Below are 22,480 nucleotides of genomic sequence, written 5' to 3' on the forward strand. Positions count from 1 at the left end.
GTGGCTTAAGGTGTGAAATCACTCTCTGTTGTTGGAAAATCTCTCGCTCTTTCAGCTGCTGATTGCTCGCGCTCACAGTTCTGTTCAAAACCTCCACACTCCCTTATTCTATGACCACAGCACCAGTGTATTGTCTTGAGTTTTCATGCAATGGACCAGCACAAAGCAGTGACACCGCGTAGCATTAATGACGACGATACATAAAATGCAGATATAGCAGAATATATCCCGACATTACAGATTCTAAATACCAAGTCGGTGATTTCTGAGGGGAACTGGTTGCACTGGATTTTGTGTAGGGGTGTCAGATGAAAAGGTGGCTGCACTGCATGCTTTATAGAAAAGTTTTCATTGTGAAAATCACAGAGCATTTTCATTCCACTTCAAAAATACGCACTGATTTGTGTTGGTTGAAATTTGTGGTTAGGATAATAATAATAATAAGAAGAAGAAAAATCAGCAAACCAGAACAAATGCGTTCCGCTCTCCCTGCCAAAACGGAGGTGAGTGAGAAACCGCACACGCTACAGAAGGGAGGGGACGCACGACCTCGTGTCCTGCTTCTGTTGTTGCATTTAATTCACTGAAGGGCGTCCCCTGGCACAGGAACCAAGGGCTTTCACTTACATCAAAGCGCACTGCCGATGTGGATCTGTGCTCTTCTGGAGCACCGGAGGGCCAACGACTCCCGCCGGTCCACAACGGTCAAACGGTAACAAGATTCAAAGGCCTGTGTGCACCTTTAGGCCGGTTTGTAGTTAATAAACTTGGGAATGTAAGATTAACTGAGTACAGATAAATGAGCATCATGTCTGTTTTCCAAAGTCGCAAGAACAAGGGGTCCGGTCAGTGCGGACCCAGTGGAGTCTATGTTGATGTGCACCCTGCTTTGCCTCATCTGCTCCTTACTCCTTTTCTAACTAAAGTTTTGTAGACATTTGTATGGAAGCTGAAGCCTCCAAAGCCTCTGGTCTACATTTATATTCAGACTATAGTGAGGCAGATAATTACTATCCTCAATCAAGGAACAACTTGGGCTGCTTTGTGAAACCATTGGTCAAAATTTGTCTTGACCTGTGTGTTTTTTTTAATTTTTTTTTATTTATTGCTATGCTGGAGCACACAGACATTAAGCCCATCTATCTTTAATGCAGATGAAGTAAATTGACTGTTGACCACTGCACGTGCTGCTAGGACTAACCTCAGTATGGCCACTGCAAATTTAGTTCAGCACAAAAACAGTAAGTTTGATCATGTCATATATAGTGGTACCATAAATCCTGTGTTTGCCTATCCGCCAACAAAGCAACAGGAAGAATTCACTCCCCACATTTAGGATTTTGTTGTAAAAATAAAAAATACTAATTCTGTCAACACAAAGTGTTCTAGGAGTTTCGAACCAGTTTTTTGTGCTGTGTTTTGGTGTGACAGAAGACCTTTCTGGAAGGAACTGAATATTTACCGAGAACTTTTCAGGATTTCTAAAATAAAATCTTCTGGTTTTCTCACCTTCTTAAAGAAATTACAAACTGAGGAGAAAAAAAAAAAGTCAAGCCACATTTCTGGCAGTGAATTTGTTTGGCGAATAAATTCATATTGAGAAGATGAGATTTTTTGGCCCAAAGAAATGTCAGAAGGTGTTATGCTCTTTGCCAGACTGTACAGCCAGAGAAACAGTGTTTTGAGGGAAATAGCTTAGTTATGTCAATTCAAACTAGCTAAGCTGTCGCTGGTGGGACAGCATGTGTGATTAGCATGTCTCAGCTATCTAAACACATTCAGGACTTTGTGGTAAGATTTTCCACCACAGGTAACAATGGGGGTCGACTATGACTAACTTTAGAAAATTTTTACTGAAGTAGTTGGTGAAAAGTAAAGTGCTGTTCTTCTCCTGAACAATCTTTTAACAACAAGAGCAACTGCTTTGACTGTTACTTCTTCAGTAATAACTTCATCACTGATGAGTGTTGTTTTACATCAGAACCTGCCAGTGCTTAGGCAGGCGAGGTGTATTCACTGGTCATAAAAAGATTGGATTGTCTAGTTACCAACCGAACAGTCAGAGATGAAGCTAAAAATGAAAAAAAACAAAAACCTCTGATTATTGTCCGTTTATAATGGGACCTTTTTTTAAAAGGGAACTTCTTGTTCTGGGTGGGATTTTTTTTTTTTTTATTATTATTATTATTTATTCCGAAGTTCGATGTCATTTAATACAAGCCTCTTATTCTAGCCGTTCTAAAACTCTAAATCTCGCAAGAAACAATAATTCTTTTGAGCTTTGGCGTCAGCCGCGCAGCATCATGTTTTGTGTTGTAGTTCCTGAGCTCTGCTCAGCAGGGCGGCGCCGTTTGAATTGAGGTTTCGGCCCCTCGGAAAGAGTCACTGGATTCTGCGCTATTAATAACACCGCTGGCTTTTGTCCGCTCTGCTCCAGAGAGTTTGAAATGTGGGCAAGTGAACTGTTGTCTGTGGTCGCCACAAAGTCCAAGCTCTCCAAATGTCATCCTGAATCAGGCTCTGCTGTGGTGCTTTGTACATGAGTCAAGCCGTCTCAACCCATTGCAGCAGTGTCTGTTGAAGTGCATGACATTTTAGCTTCAGTATTTATAGTGGGATGCAGAGAACAGTAGGCTGCTTTCTGGGGTTTTTTTTTCTCCCTCTTCTTCTCAGATCTCAAGCAATGGTGCACCATTTGGGCCATTTATTGTCAGCAACATTACTCACTTCTGTTTTTGGCGTTTTCTCCTTGCAGTGTTCCTGCTTTACCAGTGAAAAATCTGACCGGGTCTGGACCTGTGCACCCAGCGCTAGCAGGTTAGAAATCACCACACTTGCAGCATGTACAAAAAAAAAAAAAAAAAAAAAAAAACTAGAAGAGGTTCTTTTCTGATTTTTTTTTTTCCCCCCTCAAAATGTTTTAATCTATAGATAATTATCCCGAAGGAAATGAGTGACTATCGCTGTTCTTTTTCCACTCTTCTCTGTGTTTACGTGTGCGTGCGTACATATGTATCAGGCATGACAGGTATCCTGATGTGCGCTGCAGGTCTACCCGTTTGTCTGACTCGAGCTCCAAAGCCTATTCTGCACCCACCACCCATCAACAAGAGCGACATGAAGCCTGTGCCAGGGATCAATGGCATGCGGCGCAAAACCAAGAAGAAGCACCTGAAGAGAGGTGAGTCTGAGAAAACCGGTCTGATCAGAGCAAACAAATTGAGGTTGAACTCTTTGCACAGAAACCCCACACCCTGCGGCGAAAGAATCGCCGATCTCCTGACACTCAGCTGAGTGTCCTGCCAAGTTTCGCTGTGTGTCTGCATCAGCTGTCTGTCCGTCTGTTGTTTACATTTCATCCCATCCTCTGAAATAAACTGTGGAAGGTTTTCACGCAGGCTCTGCTTGGATTACAATACTTTAGAATCACCAGTGTTTTCTGCTAATGTTAGCAAAACGCTTCTGGACAGCTGATGACATAAGATGATGGTTTACCTTGCAGAATATTCCACCGAGCTGTAACTGTTAATTTGGTGAAAGCAAGCTAAATTTACGTTTGGGTTTGAAAGTGTATTCAGTGCATGTCAACCTTTTTACGTGCCACTTATCTTAAAGTGGCAGGTTTCCACTGAGGCTAAAACAGTGGCGCCACAGTCGATTAGCTTTTGTCTGACGTAACCAAACGTCACCGGTACAACCACAGTAAGAGACCCACAGTGAAACATGATGGTGGTGGCAGCATCATTTTTCTCTCCTTGCTTTTATTCAGATGTCAGTTTAGACTTTTTGTTGTGTTGTGTAAAATCGTGAACCGTTCTAAATGCCAGACACCTCTGATCCACAATCCTTGCACCAGTGTTGGCTAGAGAGAGATGGGGAAACGGGGAGATCTTGTTTTTCAACTTCACTGAAACGTCATCTCTTGTTCGAGGTTTGAAACGCTGGCCTGTTAGCGTAGGCTTCTTTTGTCTTTGATCGCTCATAAAAGACACTCAAAAGCACACGTCAAAATCAATGAAAGCAATAATCATAAAATTTAATTAAATCGAAAGATAGTCCAGCAAGGTATTCGTTTTACGGTTGTCAAGCAGGCAGGTTGTTGTGTATTTTTCACTTTCCAGATCCAGACCAAGGAGACATTTTATTTTTCATACAGGATGCTCAACTCATTGAAGGAAGAAAAAGTTTGTGAATTTTATAGCTATCCAATTTCTAACACCCTTGTCCCTAATGGGGTCGGGAGGGTTGCTGGTTCCTATCTCCAGCTGCGTTCCGGGCGAGAGGCGGGGTTCACCCTGGACAGGTCGCCAGTCTGTCGCAGGGCAACACAGAAACATACAGGACAAACAACCATTCACACACACTCACACCTAGGGAGAATTTAGAGAGACCAATTAACCTGATAGTCATGTTTTTGGACTGTGGGAGGAAGCCGGAGAACCCGGAGAGAACCCACCATGCACAGGGAGAAAGACCCGGGGCCGGGAATCAAACCCAGGACTTCTTGCCGCAAGGCTACCAACTGCGCCACTGTGCAGCCCATGAATTTTATATGTTTTATATATTTTAACAGGTGTGTTGTCTTTTGTATCCACTGTATGTTGTCTGGGTGGAGCAATCTGGCCTCCAGTTAATTGCTAGCTGATGAATGCAGGCCTCCCAGTGGAGCGGCCTGGACCGCGGGACACATAATTGATTGGGGTGACAGTGCATTTGTCCTCTCTGATGGCCTATTAAGATCCCCTTTGCTGGACTCGCACACTTTACTGTGCGAGTCCAGGCACACACAGTCAAGTCTTTGCACAAACGCAACGATGAAGCTTAGTGGTTGACCTCTACGGAACGAAACACGAAGGAGATTATGTCAATGACAAATTACAGTCAAATAAATTAATAAAGAAATACCAATCTTGTCCAATTTACAATTCTTGTCATCAAACGTTTAGTCATAGTTTACATCAAAATATCCCTCTCTACTATATTGACGACATGACTGATCAATTTGACTGTCTTATCCAAACTCGGTGCAACCAGTACTTAGCACTGTGCAGCACTGTCTAGTTTATCCATACCGATATTTAATTTTGAGAAATGAACTAAGGATTTTGAGGAAGAAACTGGAATGCTACTTTGCTATTTTGTACGAATCTCTTCGAAAAATGCACCTACTGCTTTGCGGATCTCGAAAATGACTCGAGAAATGCACCAAAGCGACCGAGGAAAAACAGTAAGTAACCAGTTTCCTTCCTCAGTCTGGGGATCCACTAGAAAACCTGGAGTGTTGCCAGACTTGGGAGTTCACCATAACACAAGAATGCATCGTGCCAAGTTTCAAGCCGCGTGTTTGTGGCTGAAGCTACAAACTACATCCTGTACTGGCAGCTGCAGACGGATTCCAGGTCAGACAAGTGTCAACGCTGAAAAAGAAGCTGTAACAGGATTTAGCTGCCGGGTTAATAATCGGATATATAGAAACTGGATGATAAAGGACAATTTCACAGTCAGAACACTTGGCATAACGCAGCAGGAAATGCACTGATGTATTAATAAGAACCGTCTCCCTTAAGGGAACAACCTGCTCCAGTGCAGGCTGATTTATTGTCAGTGTTTCCTCAGGCTATCAGCAGAACTTAGCAATCGTTATTGGCTTTAATTACATTGGCGCCTCTGATGTTGTGAATAATTGAGTCAAAAATACCTGCAGTAAAGAAAACGGTCATTTCCGTTTTAATTTCATTATTGAGCAAAAAGATCACAGGGTTGACAAGTTTTCTTAGCTGAAAATGTGTGGGTTTTTTTTTCTTTTTCACTTCAGCTGCTCATGTGAAGCAACTCTCCTCAGTTCATTTCAAAGCTCGAAGCGAACCTTCGATAGACAGAGGATTTATTTATTCACTCGTCAAGTCTTGGTCAGTGGGCCTTTTGTGATGTTTTACCAAGAAAACGTCTGAGCAAAGTTTGGCGCATCAAAGTGGCACAGTGTTGAGGGAAAAAGTAACATTGGTCTTCTCAGCACCTATTAATTACTTTGTTATTTTGCCTCATTTAATATTAGTTTACAGTGACAATGATATTAGAAATTATAGACTTTGTGACCAATATTAGTGGGGATATTGTCCCTGTTTGCAATTGTAGGATAAAAACTCACATAAACTGGGTGGCACTGAGCATTCTAGAGATTAGCGGGGGGGTTTTCTCTCTCTTTTTTTTTTATTCTCACTCTGCTTATTGCACATAAAAAAATTGTCTGGGAGGTTTCTGATCTTACTATTTAAGCCCTCCCAGTTGTGCAATATCCTTTATTCATGCACCTATATCTCTCTCCTCTTTCCTGTTCTCTCTCCTCCCTCTCTGCTTGTTCTGTGCCGAAGCTTTTCTGTCTCTTTCCACCGCTGCCCCTGCTTTTGCTCGCTGGCTGTGTCTCAAATGAACAAACAAAGGCTCATGGGGGAAAGAGGTTGCCTATAAGCGTATTAGGGGTGTAAGCTGTGTGTGTGGGTGTGTGTGTGTGTGTGTGTGTGTGCGCTCTCAGCCATGGTAGCCTGGTTGCACACAGGGATTACCAGGGAGTGTAGGAAACTGCTGTTTGTTATGTGCCGGTTTGAAGGTGACCTCCTCTTTACCATCACATGTCTGTACCATATTCGGGCAAAGCATGTTTTCTTATTAAAAAAACCTCCGAAAAAATCCCAGTGCCACATTTATAAACACATTTTTTTTAAGATGCAACAATATTTTAAAATAATATTTATGTTCCGTCGTAGTAGGAGAATCTCAGGCTGGAAAATGTAGAAAAGTTGAACCTTTAATTTGTAAAGTAGAGATAAAAAACCACAACAAGAGTTGTAATTATTGGTATGTAGATTAAACTGGATCATTTTAAGGCTTATTTTAAGGTTCCAGTTTCTAGGAATGTTTAATTAATAATAAATGACGTGCTGTTTCCCTGAGGGTTTAAATATGTCATGATACAGAAGACCATTTCATTTAGCCACTGGCCTCTAGGCCAGAGGAGGACCCACATTTATTTTGTCACTGTAGATTATGAGCAGGATATAGTAAGGTAAGTTAACAACACAGTTCACATCTCAGCCACAAACCGGGGAATAATGATGTCAGGAGGAAAATCTTTTTTGTCAATTTTAAAAGCATAAACATGAATTTTTCTGAACTCTGCTAGCAGCTTAACTGGACCTCTATACTTTTGGTTTGTCAGAATATCAAGTTTTATTGGGATCCCAGTGTAGGTGTGGCTTGAAACAAAGTGTAAATATGTGAAAAAGCCCTCCAGTGTTGCGTACGATGACGAATCTGCGATGGTGTGGGTATGTTTCTTTTCCAAATCCACGGGGTGCCTATGTAACTAAAGTGCATGGATTAATGAATAATAAAACTATCCATAATGAAAATGGGTCGACATTGAGTCTTTCAGCAGGATAATGATTTTTTGACGTTGCCTAATTAACAGAAATGTTTCATCTAACATAAAATCAACCTTATCCCAATGAGAATCTGAGACCTAAGTCATAGAAAACCTGTCTGGGGGGGGAGCGCCGTAGAAAAGATAGTAGTGTCAGAAAAATTTGAGCTGGATCAAAATGGACATCCCATTTTTAAGTTGCATTATCACAGTTACTTGTTTTTCTTTGTGCAAACATAATCTATATTTTAATACACTAATGTCATGTTACAAACTCATAAAACTCAAATTGGTGAAAGCAAGTGTTTTACAAAAAAACAATTGTGTTAGGTTTTGAGGACAAAGGCAAAAGCTTTTAATTAATTTTGTGGGTAGAAAGTGCATGTGGCAATACGTCCAATCATTTGCAACATTCAACACAGGAATTTCTTTTAGCCAAATAGCAAAATCCATTTCTTAGCTTAGCACTCCTGTAGCCTACGGCACAGCAGGAGTGCCAATAATTGCGCCCATTTTTATTTATTTCCCCCCGCTCCCTGTTGAATGAGTGTTCCAAAATTTTCAGGGTGAGTTTGTGCTTCTGCAACATAAGAGTCATTTGTTTTAAGGCTAAAAAAAAATTACTCTTTATCATATTTCAGATTTTGCTACAATTTGTTGGAGGATAATTTCTTTTTGTTTGATTTTATCACCAGGTAAAACCCCGGAGGATGTGGTCCGAAGATACACAGAGAAGATTAAAGTGGTGCCAGATGAGGTGAGGACAGAAAAAATAAACAGCAAAAAGTTTCCTGTCTTACCACCAGATGCAATCTGTCACTATTCAGCATCCTAACTGGGTGTGAAAGATTCTCTCTCTCTCACACACACACACACACACACACACACGCAACCATAGCAGCAGAAGTATTTCTGGTTGGCTCTTCCAGGACTGTACCATCTGCATGGAGAGGCTGGCGATGTCATCAGGCTACGAAGGCATCCTGCAGCACAAAGGCATCAAGCCAGAATCGGTGGGCAAACTTGGCAAATGTGGTCACATGTACCATCTGCTGTGCCTGGTGGCCATGTACAACAATGGCAATAAGGTGGGTAAAAGCTTGCGAGCCAGACATTGTTATGATGTCGCTCCAGGCTCAAATAAACCTTTCGAAATCTTAGAGCTCGACTAGTTCTCATGACGTTGGTAAATTATCGGGCCTAGAAGCTGCGGCGCACGCAGATGGGGGATCTTATGTGCTCTCGGCGGATCGGTCGTGTCAGCATAGTGTTTCATAAAATCACAGTAAATTCTGTTCGTTTCGTTTTGACTCCTTGAAATGCAGATAGCGCATTTAGTCGGCCATAATTGGTTCTCCTGATTGCATCTTAAAATGCGCGTGGGGACAGTTTCAAAGGTTTTGTCTTTCAGTTTTCAGCTTTTGTGCTAATCATAACATTAAATATGGCATTTACAGATTATAACAATGCCTTTCAACGAGTATTCAAAGTACTTAATCACTCAAAGCGTCAAACCCCCTCCTCTCTTTCCCCACCCACACGGGTTCACTGGTGAGTGTTCAGTTTTAAGTTTTAAAAAGAAAAACGAACGTCGTGCATAAAAGGGCCGCCATTGTTCTGCCTAAACAGGTTTCGTTTTTTTCCTGGAAAAAGCTTTTTTAAGTGTGTTACTTAACCATTTTAGTAGTGTAGCTTCACATTACTTCTCACATGAGTTTAGACTTTACTCTGAAATGCAACTGTAATCCGGTTTTCTTTTACTTTTATTTGCTGGAGTAATGCAAAATAAATAAATAAATAAATCATGCATCATTTCATCCAGCTCAATTTTAACGTGCTGATTTTATTACAAGATGCCTAACCAAACAAAAACCCTGAAAGTAAGTAAATGACAGACTGTTTCTAAAGACCTGCTTCACAGCAACAAATATGATTTTCTAAATTGATTTTTTTGGGGGTTAAAGCCACCCAACTTGTTTTTGTTGTTTGTTTGTTTTTCTTAATAACGAACTAACTAACTAAGATTAACTATTCTATTTTTATCCACAAGCAAACCTAGACTGAATAACTCGCGGACGTCTAGAATCAAGAAAATCTTTAAACATGATCACTTTGTGTCTCAATTGGTACAAGTTTGGTATTCTGAAAACTTGAAGTCTGATAAAAAGCAAAAAATGGATGAAATCTGTAAAGAGGTTTGTTATTTTTTAGCACAGGGAGTATAATCACCAGATATAAACTGAATAATTAGCCCAGCTGTCTGCTCTTTTAGCCAGTCTGCAGTCAGACATGCAGTTTGTAGCGTACAAACTACATCTTCATAAATCCAGTCACATATTTTGTTTTTGCAATTGCAAATTCTTTGAATCAGTTGAATCTTTCTTTGTTTTAAGTCAAGTAGCTTTCTGTCGCTCCGTGTGCTGCAACAGGTGGGGGAGGGGACGTGAAGGAGAAAACTGACCCGACCCAGACATGTACTTACCACAACTGCGCATGTCGGTTCACTTTAAATACAAATTTTCTGGGTTTTTTTTTTTCCTGCATCTTCAACTTCAGGTCTTTAAAGTTTTGATCACAAATTGCCTTCAGATTGTCTCAGAGAGAGCATTTTATTGTTTCTCTCATTGAAGTCTTTAACTGACGCACCAGTAGCAGTCGTTGACCTAAGCTTGTTTTCTTTGCAACCAGGACGGCAGCCTGCAGTGCCCAACGTGTAAGACAATCTACGGGGAGAAAACAGGCACCCAGCCCCCTGGGAAGATGGAGTACCACGTCATCCCCCACTCTCTGCCCGGCTACTCGGAATGCAAAACTATCCGCATCGTGTACGACATCCCCGCCGGGATCCAGGTGAGACCCGTCTCATTTCACCGGATCCACCACAGCTGCCTCCTCGCATGGATCTGCTGTCTCTCCCCGCATCTGAATCTCTTCAGCAAATCCTATCTGCTTCATTTCGTCGGAAGGACACTTGTGCAGAAAGGTGAAGTGCTTGGGACTTGGAGGAAACTGCAGTCTCAGGCTGTGGGTGGGGCTTATCTTTTGGCGTGTACAGTCCCAGTCGGAGCAGTGCTGCGTATTTTATCCTGACTGCTGAGATTAGCATTAATGGAGACAATAAACTGACCTTTTCCCTCCACTGGCAGAGAAGCCTCCGCGTCCCCAGGGTCAGAGTACTTGAGGTCACGACCACTCCGGTCAGCACCGCAGCACAATTCATCATTAGCAGGGACATTACTGGAGGTCTGCTGAGTTTCTTTGTGCCCTCTCCCTCCGCACTCCGCGTACTCCTTGACAGCTTTCAGTAGATTTTGGAGCTTGAGTAAAACGCTATAATAATATTATTCGTAAGGCGATCTGTTATTGTGATGCTTGAGGGAAATGTCTGAAATAACAGCGGGACCTTCTTCAAAAGAAGCCAGGACAATAAAACAATTGATCTCAAAATGTTAATATCAGATTTTAGTTGCATCGATTGCAGGTTTCTCTTGTTATCAATATGATGTAATTTCATTTCCACGTGAGGGAGGCGGGGCTTGAAACAGCCTTTCTGAAACATTATTAAGTACTGTGCGCACTACATCCTCGCTCCCCAAGGTCTATTTAAGTAGCGCTGACAATAAAGCTTGTCATGTGGGCGCTGTGAAAATTTCCAGCACTGTTAAGCCGTATTTGGTCTAGGTAGAGTGTCTCAAAATCTGTTTTCTGTTCTTCACGTCTTCGGCAGACCAATGAGCATCCCAACCCCGGCAAGAAGTTCAGTGCGAGAGGCTTCCCTCGACACTGCTACCTCCCCGACAACGAGAAAGGCAGGAGGGTGAGCGCCGACTGCTGTCCCAGGAAGTAAACGTGCTGCGCAGAGGCAGCAGATGATCTGCGGCCAATCAACGGTTTTGTACATGTGCAAGCACAGATTTTTAGGATATTCTTTTTTTTTTTTGAACTGGAAATAATGGGGTTTTTTTTTCTACTTTCTGTATAAATGTGTTGTCTCTCTCTGCATCTGCACATATATGTAAATTAAATAAAATCCTGCAGGTTATGGGACAGAGGTATCTAATTACTCTAAGAGGAATGAGCCTTAAGAAGCCTTTTGGTAACAGATCAACAGTTAGCTATTTAAGGAGCAGAGGCAACTTGTTGCATTGTGTGCATAAGAGAGAGCAGTAGGTGTTACACAGCTCTGCAGTTAAACTGGATTAAATGTCATTTGAAAACAAAGACAGCAGGATTGCAGGTTTTCCATTTAAACTTTCTTTAGCAGCCTATTGACTAACACAATTAGCATGGTTGGCATTATTAATAGTCCCAGTGAGTCCCCTTGAAAGTTAGATTTCTAAAATATCGCCAACATTTCCAAATCCACTATGTCCATTGGCAGACAAAACTAGACCTTTCAAAAGGATGAAACAAAGCTTCCTTGCTGTATTACGCTCAGCTTTCTCTTATCTGCTGATGTCTAACTCTGGTTTAGTAGCCTATATGAACACTATAAACGTCCAAAGTGGATGGGACGTGACCTTCAGTGGCAGACGTGTCTTTTTCATAGCCGAACAGGTGTGAAAGATGTAAAACTGGAAAAACATGAAAGAGCGAGGGGAAAAAATGACAACTGGAGTATCTTGACTGGACTGCCAACACGACTCCATTTGAAAATACACTTTGCTTTCTAGAAGCTTCCTTGCAATGTTTCAAAAACCTCCCTGACACTGAAATGTCAAACTTTACGTAACTATTTTCAATTTGAGCAGTGTTGTTTTGAACATGACCAGGTTGTGCGTATTTATGATGTGTTCAATAATTGGGAGAGGGGGTGGAGGGGAGTGGAGATGGGATTTTTAGTTTTTTAGTTTTTTTGTGATTGATCAAAAATCAGGAAAGCATGAAGTCCCTAGAAGATTTCTAGGCTTTTCTCCAGTTTTACTTTTTTTTTTATTTTACCCTTTGTCCAAAGTTGGATTTATACAACTTCCCCTGTTTTTTTTTTTTTTTTTTTTCTGAATCTCCAGGTCCTAAAACTCCTCATCATGGCTTGGGACCGCCGCCTCATCTTCACCATCGGCACATCCAGCACCACGGGAGAGTCGGACACGGTCGTGTGGAACGAGATTCACCACAAGACGGAGTTTGGCTCCAACCTGACCGGCCACGGCTACCCTGACCCCAACTACTTGGACAACGTCTTGACGGAGCTGTCGGCCCAGGGCGTCGGCGAGGACAATCTGAAGGACTGATGCGCCGGCCACAGCGGCGACCAGCAACACAGCATCCTTCAGAGAACAAGGGACAATGCATGATGTGCCAGTTCCAAGTCTGGCAACTCCTTAACAGCTTACAACCTGAAACGTTCTTCAGAAGTGGCTGACTAAGAGCAATAGAAGCAGAAACCAATGGTCCAGATTTATGTTTGATCTCCACCCAGCTGTCTCCCGATCCAGGCCTTGAGGATGTCGAGTCCCGCCGCGATGAGCTCCCTCCCTCTGAGAGGAGGATGTGAGGATGGTTTTATACTCGTGTCGGAAGCCACGGGCCTCAGTTTGCACGTAACCCCTTTTAGACTTAAACCTCTAAAGCGCTCTGCACTTATGAGTTGGAAGGTCAGGGTCCAAATCAGACATATTTTAAAGGCTAAGCTTTCGAATGCATGACCCCGACTAATGCTGCATAATGAATGTTGAGCAAATACGGCAGGATAAGCCGTTGCCTGTCATAACAAAGATACGCAGGAGAGAACTATAACTGTATTTTGTTTTTGCTTTGCTATTTTTGCCTTTACAACCAACAATTGCAGTACAGTGTTTTGCAAAAGTATTCACACCCCTGGTCACTTTATTCCCACAAGCTTCAAATTGGGATTTCGTACGGCAAGCTCACAACAAGGTAGCGCATAGTTAAGTGAAATGGAAAATGATGGTTTTGAAAATCAATTATAAATAACCCTCTACTACAACTACTGCAATTCTTTTGGGATAGATATCTAGGTCTGGACATTGACTGAGCCATCGAACTCGTTAACTTGTGCTTCTGTCTCTGCCATTCTGTTGTGGCTCTCAGTGTTTGCTTAGGGTTGTTGTCCCGATGAGCCTGCGCTCGTCTTCAGATTCTTCTGTGTTTTCTTCCATTACTGCCGTTTAATGAGCTCCATTCGTTAACTCATTAACGCCAACCAGCTTCTCCGCCCCGGCTGAAGAAGATTATGCTGCCGCCATCTTGTTTCGCCTTGGGGATGGTGTGTTCAGGGTAATGTGTGGTGGTAGCTTTTTTTTTATTGTTATCATTTATTTATTTGCACACATAGTTTTGCATCTGTTGCAAGAAAACATGTTTAATTTTAGTCCAGTTTGACCAGAGCTGCTCCTTTCATTCAAAGTTTAGATGGGGGCGTCTTAAACAACGTCTTCAAACAATGTGGCTCTTTACGTTGCAGATCAATGCTCTGCTTGCCTTTAAACGTCTCGACAACTTTCTCTCTGTGTTCTTTGACTTTGTGATGCTGTTTGTTCACTAATGTCTGCTGAGGCCTTCACAGAGCAGCAGGACGCCCTGATAGCCGTTTACTACTTATATGAAGGCAGATGGTTACGGTGCGTTTTGTTTACAGTTGTCAGAGGTGACTTGATGACATTTTCGAGTGCAAAAATTATTTCCCTTTCACTGCACAACTTTGCAGTCATTTTAGTTCATCTCCACAAAGAAAAATACAAATAAAAATACAGTTGTCATATACAGTTACAGTTGTAACATAACAAGCTGTGAGAAGACCAGGGGGTGTGAATACGAAGCAAACGGCCTGGGCAACTTTTAAGGTGAAGATCCCTGATTTGGCGAAAGCTATTTAAGGTCATCTTTAGCTTTTATTTATATTTCTTTGCCAATTGGTATTCTGCAAAGTGCTTAGATGTCTGAGAGGTGCAGACCCCCGGAGGGGTCTCACCGGCCGAAACGAAGCCTGCAACAGGATGTCGAGGTTGTGCAGCAGGATTTTGTTGAAGGCCAAACTCATCCGCTTCGTTGGCGATGCTGATGAGGCTGACCTCTGCGAACAGAAAGCCTGCTTTATTATTATTCTCCACTGTCGGAAGAACAGTCACTCCCGACCATACGGGAGGCGCGAGAGCGCGATCGCCTGCTATGAGGCGTCGCAGTGCTGGTTCTAAGTCCTTGAGTGGAACAGCTGAGTGCCCAGATGGACGTTCCTCTCTCGGACACCAACGATTTTTCCTTTTCTGAGCTCCATTGCGGGGCTCGCCTGCAATACTGCAATGTTTCCCTGTAGGGCAAGCAGGGAAACATTTCATTTCCCGACTGAGCTCATGCAAAGTTGTTTTAAGCTGATGCTGACGCATGGCTTCCACCTCACTTCTTCTCAGCTGTAGAGTTAAAGAGGGGTGCAAAATTTCATCTTCCGTTTTGGCAGAGAAGGCTTTTTTCTTTCTCCTGCATCCTCCTCATTTGTAGTATCTGAGAGCTTGAGCTTCTCAAGGCCCTCATAATGTTTCTTTGCAACCTATCGGTGGATAATCCTCCTGAGTGTATGTGATCAATTCGATGAGTTGGGCCAGGGGCTGAATCATAGTCTTCCATAGCACCTTGAGGCAACTTTTCTGTGTAATCAGTCTTTTTATTTTATTTTATTTCATTTAGAAGATGTCTAAAATTACTATTTACTATCTTTTTTTTAAGTTGATGTTTATAAAACTGGCTTGCGATGCTTTAAAGAAAAAAAAAAAAAATATATATATATATATATATATATATATATATATATATACATATATATGTATGATATATAATTGCAGATGTGATATACCTTTAATTTTGAGCTCAGTTTGAGTCGGTGGCGTAAGTTTAGTTTATTTTTATACTCTTATATATACTGGAAAAAAAAGATTGTCCTACATATTTATACGCAAACACATGTCAAAATGGATCCTGGCAAAGTTTGTCAGTTTGTCAGGGACTGAAACGTGCGTGACATGTCATGAGCGTTGTATATTACAAGTAGTGTTAGGAAGCGTCTGTCGTTACCTTAATGTAGAATCTGCTTTGCTGATTGCCTGTCGGACGCCAGTAAATTCAGTAAATTGACTTTTATTATTGGCAAGGGAAGGTTAGCATGAAGATATTTTTTCTGTTTTCTATTTTTTTTTTTTTTTTTTTTTTCAATGAGTTAGGCCACTTTTACTCTTCTTCTACCTGCCCAGAACTTGAAATCCTGTCTGTGCAGTCTGAAGGCGAAATTGCAGATATAAATGTAAGAGGATGTTTTAGCAAAATGAAACATTAGACCAGCATGTAAACCAAATCAAAGACCATAAAAACAAGGAGGTATCATCTTTATCATCAGTCGTCATTGTTCGTTTGCAATAATGTGAGTAGGAAAGAAATTCCCAGTCTAATAATTTAACACTCAGCCCAACAAGACAACCCAAAAAAATGCTTAGCATATTTCTTACAAGTTAATGTTTCTGGTCATATAAGACAATCAAACAAGCAGAAAGAAACATCTGCGCATTGTTGCTTGGAAGTAGGAATATTTCCATCAGATCAGCCATGGTGTCAAATAATTCTAAAATAAAGTAACACATGCTGATGGTGTATAAAATACGTTTATGTGAAAGGAATTTGGACGTGTATCTCCCTCCCTATGTCTTTGGTACCCTGGGTTCAGATGTGGTATGGAAAATGAAAAGAAAAACAAAAGTATATGTAGTGACTATTTGTCCAAAACTCAAATTCAAAAATCAAAAAACATAAGACTTAAAGGTGATCAAAACAAAAGGTGAATCCAACTCTAATAGTCACCTGAAGCACCATGGGTTTGTGGCTGACGCAGTCCAAAAAGATCAAAAAAGTCAAAACGCACTTCTTTGTTTTACTCCGTATTCAGGCAAAACTAGTTACAGGATTCTGCTGCTCTGATTCCTGCACCTGTTCTCTGACTGGTTGACTGATGACTGACTGGTAGCCTGGCAACTGGTGACCGACTGAAGTGACTAACTGGTTGACTGGAGACTGGCCGACTGGTTAAAAAAAAACCTTATGACCACCCATGTGCATAATGACCTTCCTAAAACCTATTTATACCATGAAGCACCCACTGAAAACCCAAAATGAAATGAATTAACTAATTAAGTGAATTACTAACCAAAGAACTTATATAAATAACAAATTAAACAAAAATTCAAATTGTAAATCAACTAGAAAATAAGCAAATAAAAATTAACTAAAAAATCTAAATTGTAAGAATTAACTGAAAACAGAGAAATACCTACAATGTAGTTCTTTTTAGTCGAGATAAAATAAATTCCACTTTGAGTGAAATTTGCTTTATTATTTATTTGTTTTTATTTTATTTTATCTTTTAAAAATTACAGGTACCACAATTATTGGAACTCCTTGCAATTCATTATGATGAATTAACACAAGCATTTTTATTTCTTCACATCTTACTCCGATCCGCTTAGGTAAATTATAGTTAGTCGATATGATGCAGAGGCCAGTATGCGCTTAGCCACACCTAAATGGGAAAGACAAGAGAACATACCTTCCCAGTTGGGATGCAGCATATTAATCATTATGATTCAGAAAATAGCTGAAAGAAAAAAAATACTGGAACTGCAACAAATAATCTGAGTGTGAGTTTTGCCAGTAAGAGTTTAGCTGAATCTAGATTTATCTTTTGGCCTTGACACTTGGTTTATAAGGGACAGGATGTCCCAATAAAAGATGAATTTAAGAGTTTTAACACATCTTCACCAGGGCTACCAATAAGTGTGTAGGGTACAAAGGATTGCATGACACTAAAGAATGTGTTAAATTTCCTCGATTGATGAGTAGAACCTAAACAAGATTAAATATACATATATATATATATATATATGTTTGATAATACATAACCTTGGTGAACTACCAAGACAAATTGTTCTAAACTTCCACGTTAAATGTAAATTAACAGAGGACAAAACCACAGAAAAGCTCCATTCCTCTATAAATATCTGCAGTACCGTCAGTCACCAGCGGCTGGATAACACACTGTAGGCAAAAAGCTGAAATAAAAGGCTTGTGTCTGTGGAGTTATCCTGAACTGTGTGTGTACAACATGAGTGCAGTGAAACCCATTGCCAAGCTGTTAGCTGGAAAACAAGTATGTAGGCTCATAGCAAGAACAAAAGCTGTGACCTCGATCCCCAGAACCAAAGACATCAGCTGTTGGAGATGTACAAAAGGTATTTATTATCTAAATTGTCCTGCAATTTTTTGTGTTACCTGTTTTAAACAAAAAAAAACAAAAAACTTCTGAAGAACTACAGTGCAATGTTTGACCCCTGGTGTTAAAAACGGTCACTGTTCCAGGAGTTTCCTCCTTCGCACCTTCCTGACAAAAAAAAAGAAGAAGGAAATAAATATAGAAAAAGATAAATAAATAAATGGGACAGCAAGAGAGAAAGCTGTGAATCAGGGATTTTTTTTTTTTCTTCGTTCTTTCGATGTCGGATGAAGTTTCAGTAACGGAGAGAAAATTATCTGCCTGAATAAAAAGAGAGAGAAGGCTTTTATGCAATTTCCTATTTTTGAGCTCTAGTATGTGGCTTGTCTGTAGCAGGACGGCAGATTTCTGGTTTATATGACAGCGGATGTTTCCTTTGTCGTTTGCCTACCTCCTGGTTTATGAGCAAAGGGGGTTTCAGTCTGAGGACATTAATGTGCTATGTATTTGAAAACATATATTTTTATGTATTTTTTAATGATTGTCTCCAAAAGGAATCTTATGTAACATTACTGCTTCGTTCTGTTTATTCACTTCATATGTTGCATTTGATTAGAGGCGGAATAAGTGGTCAGAGCTATATTACATAATATATTTACAGCCGTATTCTCTTGTAGTGTTTGCTGAAAACTGTGGAAATAGTTGGGGGGGGGGTTCTATGTGTGTGTGGGTGTGGGTGTGTGGCAGGTAGGTGTCCAGTAAACAAAACTTATGTTCATGTCCTTTCAAGATGCAGTAATGTTCTCCTAGAGGTGCATGTCAGCCAAACTGTAAGTGTATTGACAATGCATAGTTCTGTCTATGAAAACATCATAGTGTCTTCTGGAAAAAAAAGATTGATTTATTGAATTCTTTAGTTAGAAAGATCTTATCGCCTATATTGGTTTTGATTTACAGGCACATCTGTATAAATAAAAAATATCATCAAAAGTACATTTATTTCAGTTATTTAAGTCGCCAAGTGAAACTTATCTCTATAGATTCGTTACACACGTTCTGACATATTGTAATCGTGTATTTCTGTTGATTTTCTTTATTGTAGCTCACGACTGATGAAAGACTAAAATTCAGTTTGCCAGAAAATAAATGTGAATATCGCAAAAGACTAAAAACAATCTTTAATATAAAAGTGTTATAACTATGTTGTTGCTTACACAATCATGAAGCAGAGCAGCTTGTTTCACAGTGGACCAGCAGTCAGTGTTTGACACAAAAGTCACTGCTAAAGAAACTAGCTTTCCCTCCACTACATTTTTCATTAACACACTTTTATACAGCGCTTTGTATAGAGGCGGTTATGTCAACAATGATCTCTGTTGCTTATTCGCTTTGATGTTTTTCCTTCCCCTTAACTTTCCATTAGCATGCATGCATGCAGCACTCTAACAGGCAGCATGTCCCCCTTTTTTCCGCTTCACCCTTCTTCCACTCAATTTTCCATGAACACACTTGTGTATAAGAACCAACTACCACACTTTTTCCTTCTACTGAACCTTTCATTTAGGTGCCATGTGACAAGCCATTTTCTTTAGCAATGGTCCCTCCTGCATGTTCCCCCCTTTTTGCACCACACTTTCCCCTTACACTTAACTCTCCATCAGTGTGTTTGGATTCAGCCCATTCTGAACTGCAAACCTTTGTTGTTTCCCTTCCTGTGGAAACATGTCAGCGATTGACTGCTGGACAACCGTCAGCAAGTTTTCCCACGATTGCTTCGGCCATTGCATAACGTTTTCCACGCAACACAATCTATACAATATGTTTGTTACTTTTTGAATAGATCTATGAAAATAACATTTTGATGATATTCTGATTTATTGAGATGCACCTGCTTGAGGCAGCACCAGGCGTCTACAAACTCCATATGGTAAAGCTTTTTCTAATGCATTTAGGTGGCCATTTCAATAAATATTTTTAAACGGTCACTTATTGATTTTTGATTTAACCTCCAGCAGTGTGACACTAACAAAAATGCAAGCTATTGAGAGACACTGATTAAACTATAAAGGGCTTCTTAATCAATCAGTCTTTATTGAATTGTGATGACCTTGTTGCATGTTTGTGTGTTCCTTGTGGAAACAAATAAATATATGTGCCGTTGGAGGCTCTGAGGGATTTTCTCACCTTGACTCTGTTTCCACCCAGCTTCCCTCCAAACCCCTTTTTTTTCTTTTTGTTTTCTGAATGACCTCTCAGAGGTGTGATGTGTTCTCACTTGGGCTGCTTCAGACGCCTCTCTGCTCCTCTCCTTGTTCCGTGGATCGAAATGAGCTTCGAGGGAGCTGCAGAGACGCTTCTCGCTGGCAGTAAATCTGCTTTACGGTCATTTTTGTTACTCTGACTGTTGGAGCTGTGGCTGGTGGAAATAAAAGTGAGCTCTGGGATCTGTCGGTGTCTGGATTCATTCAATCCCCGCATTCAACACCGGCTCTCCTCAGCACAGACCCGGCAGCTCCTGGATCGGCTCCTTTCCGGTTCGTGGTTTTGAATAAATGATTCATTCGACCGAAGGAGCTTTCTGGGATCAGCTGCAGCGTCACATTATTTGCTAACTCATGAATGAGTAGATGTGGCTGTATTTAATTAGGACAGTAGTCTCCAGACAAGTTAACATTGCCACTTTATTTCTTTTTGCAGCACAAGGGGTGTAGTCATTAAATACAGGCATTCCCACAATTACAAATACACTTGAAACAAATCGTTATTTTTTGTTTCCCACCCAGAAAACTGCTAACATGTTTGTTTTGTCCTTTCAACAATGCTTACTCTGGTTCTGAGAGGATTCGTATCACTTGGCAGGTAAAACATCCTGGTACTGGTATTTTCTTTTTTTTTAGAAAAGACACAATCAATTGATTTAAAAAAAAAAATCACATCATTTTATTTTTGTTTTCTACACTTTGATCACGGGAATAAAACTAAGAAGCGCCAAGGTTTGGGCACTCAGACACTTAAAGAAGTCGGATATGTTTAAAAGTTTTTGAAGTTATGGCTTGTTCAGTGTCTTCATAAAATATGCAAAAAGCAAAGAGTTGTTGATTTTATTTTATTTTTTTCCAGCTGTCAGACAGCGTTTCTCCAAAGCAACAGGCCTAAACTCTAAAACTATTAGAGCACAAAAAATGAATAACATCTAATTCTAAAATTGAAAATGTAATGAATAGCTTCCACTTTCCTGGTTCTTTTGAGGTCCCCCATTTATAATGATGTTCAACGTGACTTTGTTTTTCTACATCTGTGGAAGGATGGACTTAACAGTATCTTGGGAAACTATTCACACCCCTTTAACATTCCCACATTTTGTCCAACTTTACTGTCAGCTGTAACCTGACAGCCGCAAAGTAGCTTAAAATTGAGTATTGAAAGTAAAAAAAGATCCCAAAAATCTGAAAAGCCTCTTTTACTTTGATGGCCTTAAGTAAAGTGAAGTGCATCCAGATGTATTTGACTCTCAGTAAAGATCCAGCTGTTTTGTGAAGGCCTCAGAAAAAGGAAAGAGTATGGCACATATGTAAACCAACAGAGACACGGCCACCTAAACTGACAGGCCAAGCGAGGAGAACATTAATCAGACAATGAGCATCCTAATTCTGAAACATGGTGGTGGCAGCATTTTGCTGTGGGGAAGCTCTTTCTTTTATCACCGACAAAAAGACTTCTTAGAGTTTATAAGAGCAGGGATGGAGCAAAATCCCAGACAATTGTGGAAGAAAATCTGTGAAAGTCAGCCAAAGTATTTTTCTCAAAACTTTGTAGTTTTCAGAAACGTTCTGTGCATCAAAGTTTGAAAACCGTATGTCATGTCCTGGTTGGCATCACTTTGTATGGGTCAACCTAATAAAACTATTAAAATCCTAAAGAAATGCATTAGGGTTTGCGGTTGTAATGAGGGTAAATATTCTTTCTTAAAGATATGAAATCTTGGACAAGACGCTGCCTGTATGGCAGGAAGAATGTTCCCCCAAAATAAAATAACATAAAAGCAACCTGCTGAGGTTCTCCTCGATAACATCTGATCTCAATTATTGTCCCCTGCTCTGCTCTTCAAACACCAAACCTGCTTAATTTTCAGAAAATAAATTTACCAAATTCTGTATTGGCTTGTTTGTGAAAGGAAAAAAAACAAAAGACTATTTGGCCTCTCAAACACAGCCTGACAGTTTTGAGTCAGGTAAATATTACCCATACAAATTTCTGAAATGCTTAAATATGAAAAACAATAACATCAGAGCTCAATTTAAATAATCAAATGGCCACAGCACCAAAGACAAAAGCTGTTTGTTTTTCTTAAAAAAAAAAAAAAGACATGTAAGCATTGCTAATTTCGCTCACTATATAGGTAGCGTTACACTGAGCGTTACTTTAACGTGACATCACTTGGAATGACGTGTGATGTTAAATTAACTGCTACAAAGTGGCCTTGGCAGTGAATTACCTCAATCAGGGTACAAAACATGAGTGATGAACCACAAGTATCAAATCACCTTACATTTAGGAACTGTACAGTACACTACAACAAGCCTTTTTGCATAAAAATGTTTCAAGTCCTGTAAAATATCTTGAAATATAAAAGCTTTTCACATTTCACAAGTGGATGCAAGCCATGCAACGGACTGCTTGTTATCTACAAAAATATACATATATATATATATATATATATATATATATATATACATATATATATATATATATATATATATATATATATATATATATATATATATATATATATGTATATATATATATATATATATGTATATATATATATATATATATATATATATATATAT

General features: G+C 40.1%; 1 protein-coding gene across 5 annotated transcripts in view; it reads left to right on the top strand.

The window, feature by feature from the left end:
• dtx1 (deltex 1, E3 ubiquitin ligase) overlaps positions 1–18,618 on the top strand; it is a 54,627-nt gene extending 36,009 nt beyond the window's left edge. For 3 of the 5 annotated variants that reach the window (XM_044110845.1, XM_044110847.1, XM_044110846.1), the window contains 7 exons: positions 2,756–2,817; positions 3,020–3,181; positions 8,116–8,177; positions 8,350–8,508; positions 10,109–10,270; positions 11,148–11,237; positions 12,430–18,618. In XM_044110845.1, coding sequence (XP_043966780.1) covers positions 2,756–2,817; positions 3,020–3,181; positions 8,116–8,177; positions 8,350–8,508; positions 10,109–10,270; positions 11,148–11,237; positions 12,430–12,654 — 922 coding nt within the window. In that variant the 3' untranslated portion in view covers positions 12,655–18,618. Of the gene's footprint in view, positions 1–2,755; positions 2,818–3,019; positions 3,182–8,115; positions 8,178–8,349; positions 8,509–10,108; positions 10,271–11,147; positions 12,268–12,429 lie in introns of those variants that run through there. The other 2 variants (XM_044110848.1, XM_044110849.1) reach the window with 2 other exon arrangements.
• The last annotated feature ends 3,862 nt before the right edge of the window (positions 18,619–22,480 follow it).

Source organism: Gambusia affinis, linkage group LG03 (genome assembly GCF_019740435.1).
Source record: "Gambusia affinis linkage group LG03, SWU_Gaff_1.0, whole genome shotgun sequence".
NCBI classification, from domain to species: Eukaryota; Metazoa; Chordata; class Actinopteri; order Cyprinodontiformes; family Poeciliidae; genus Gambusia; species Gambusia affinis.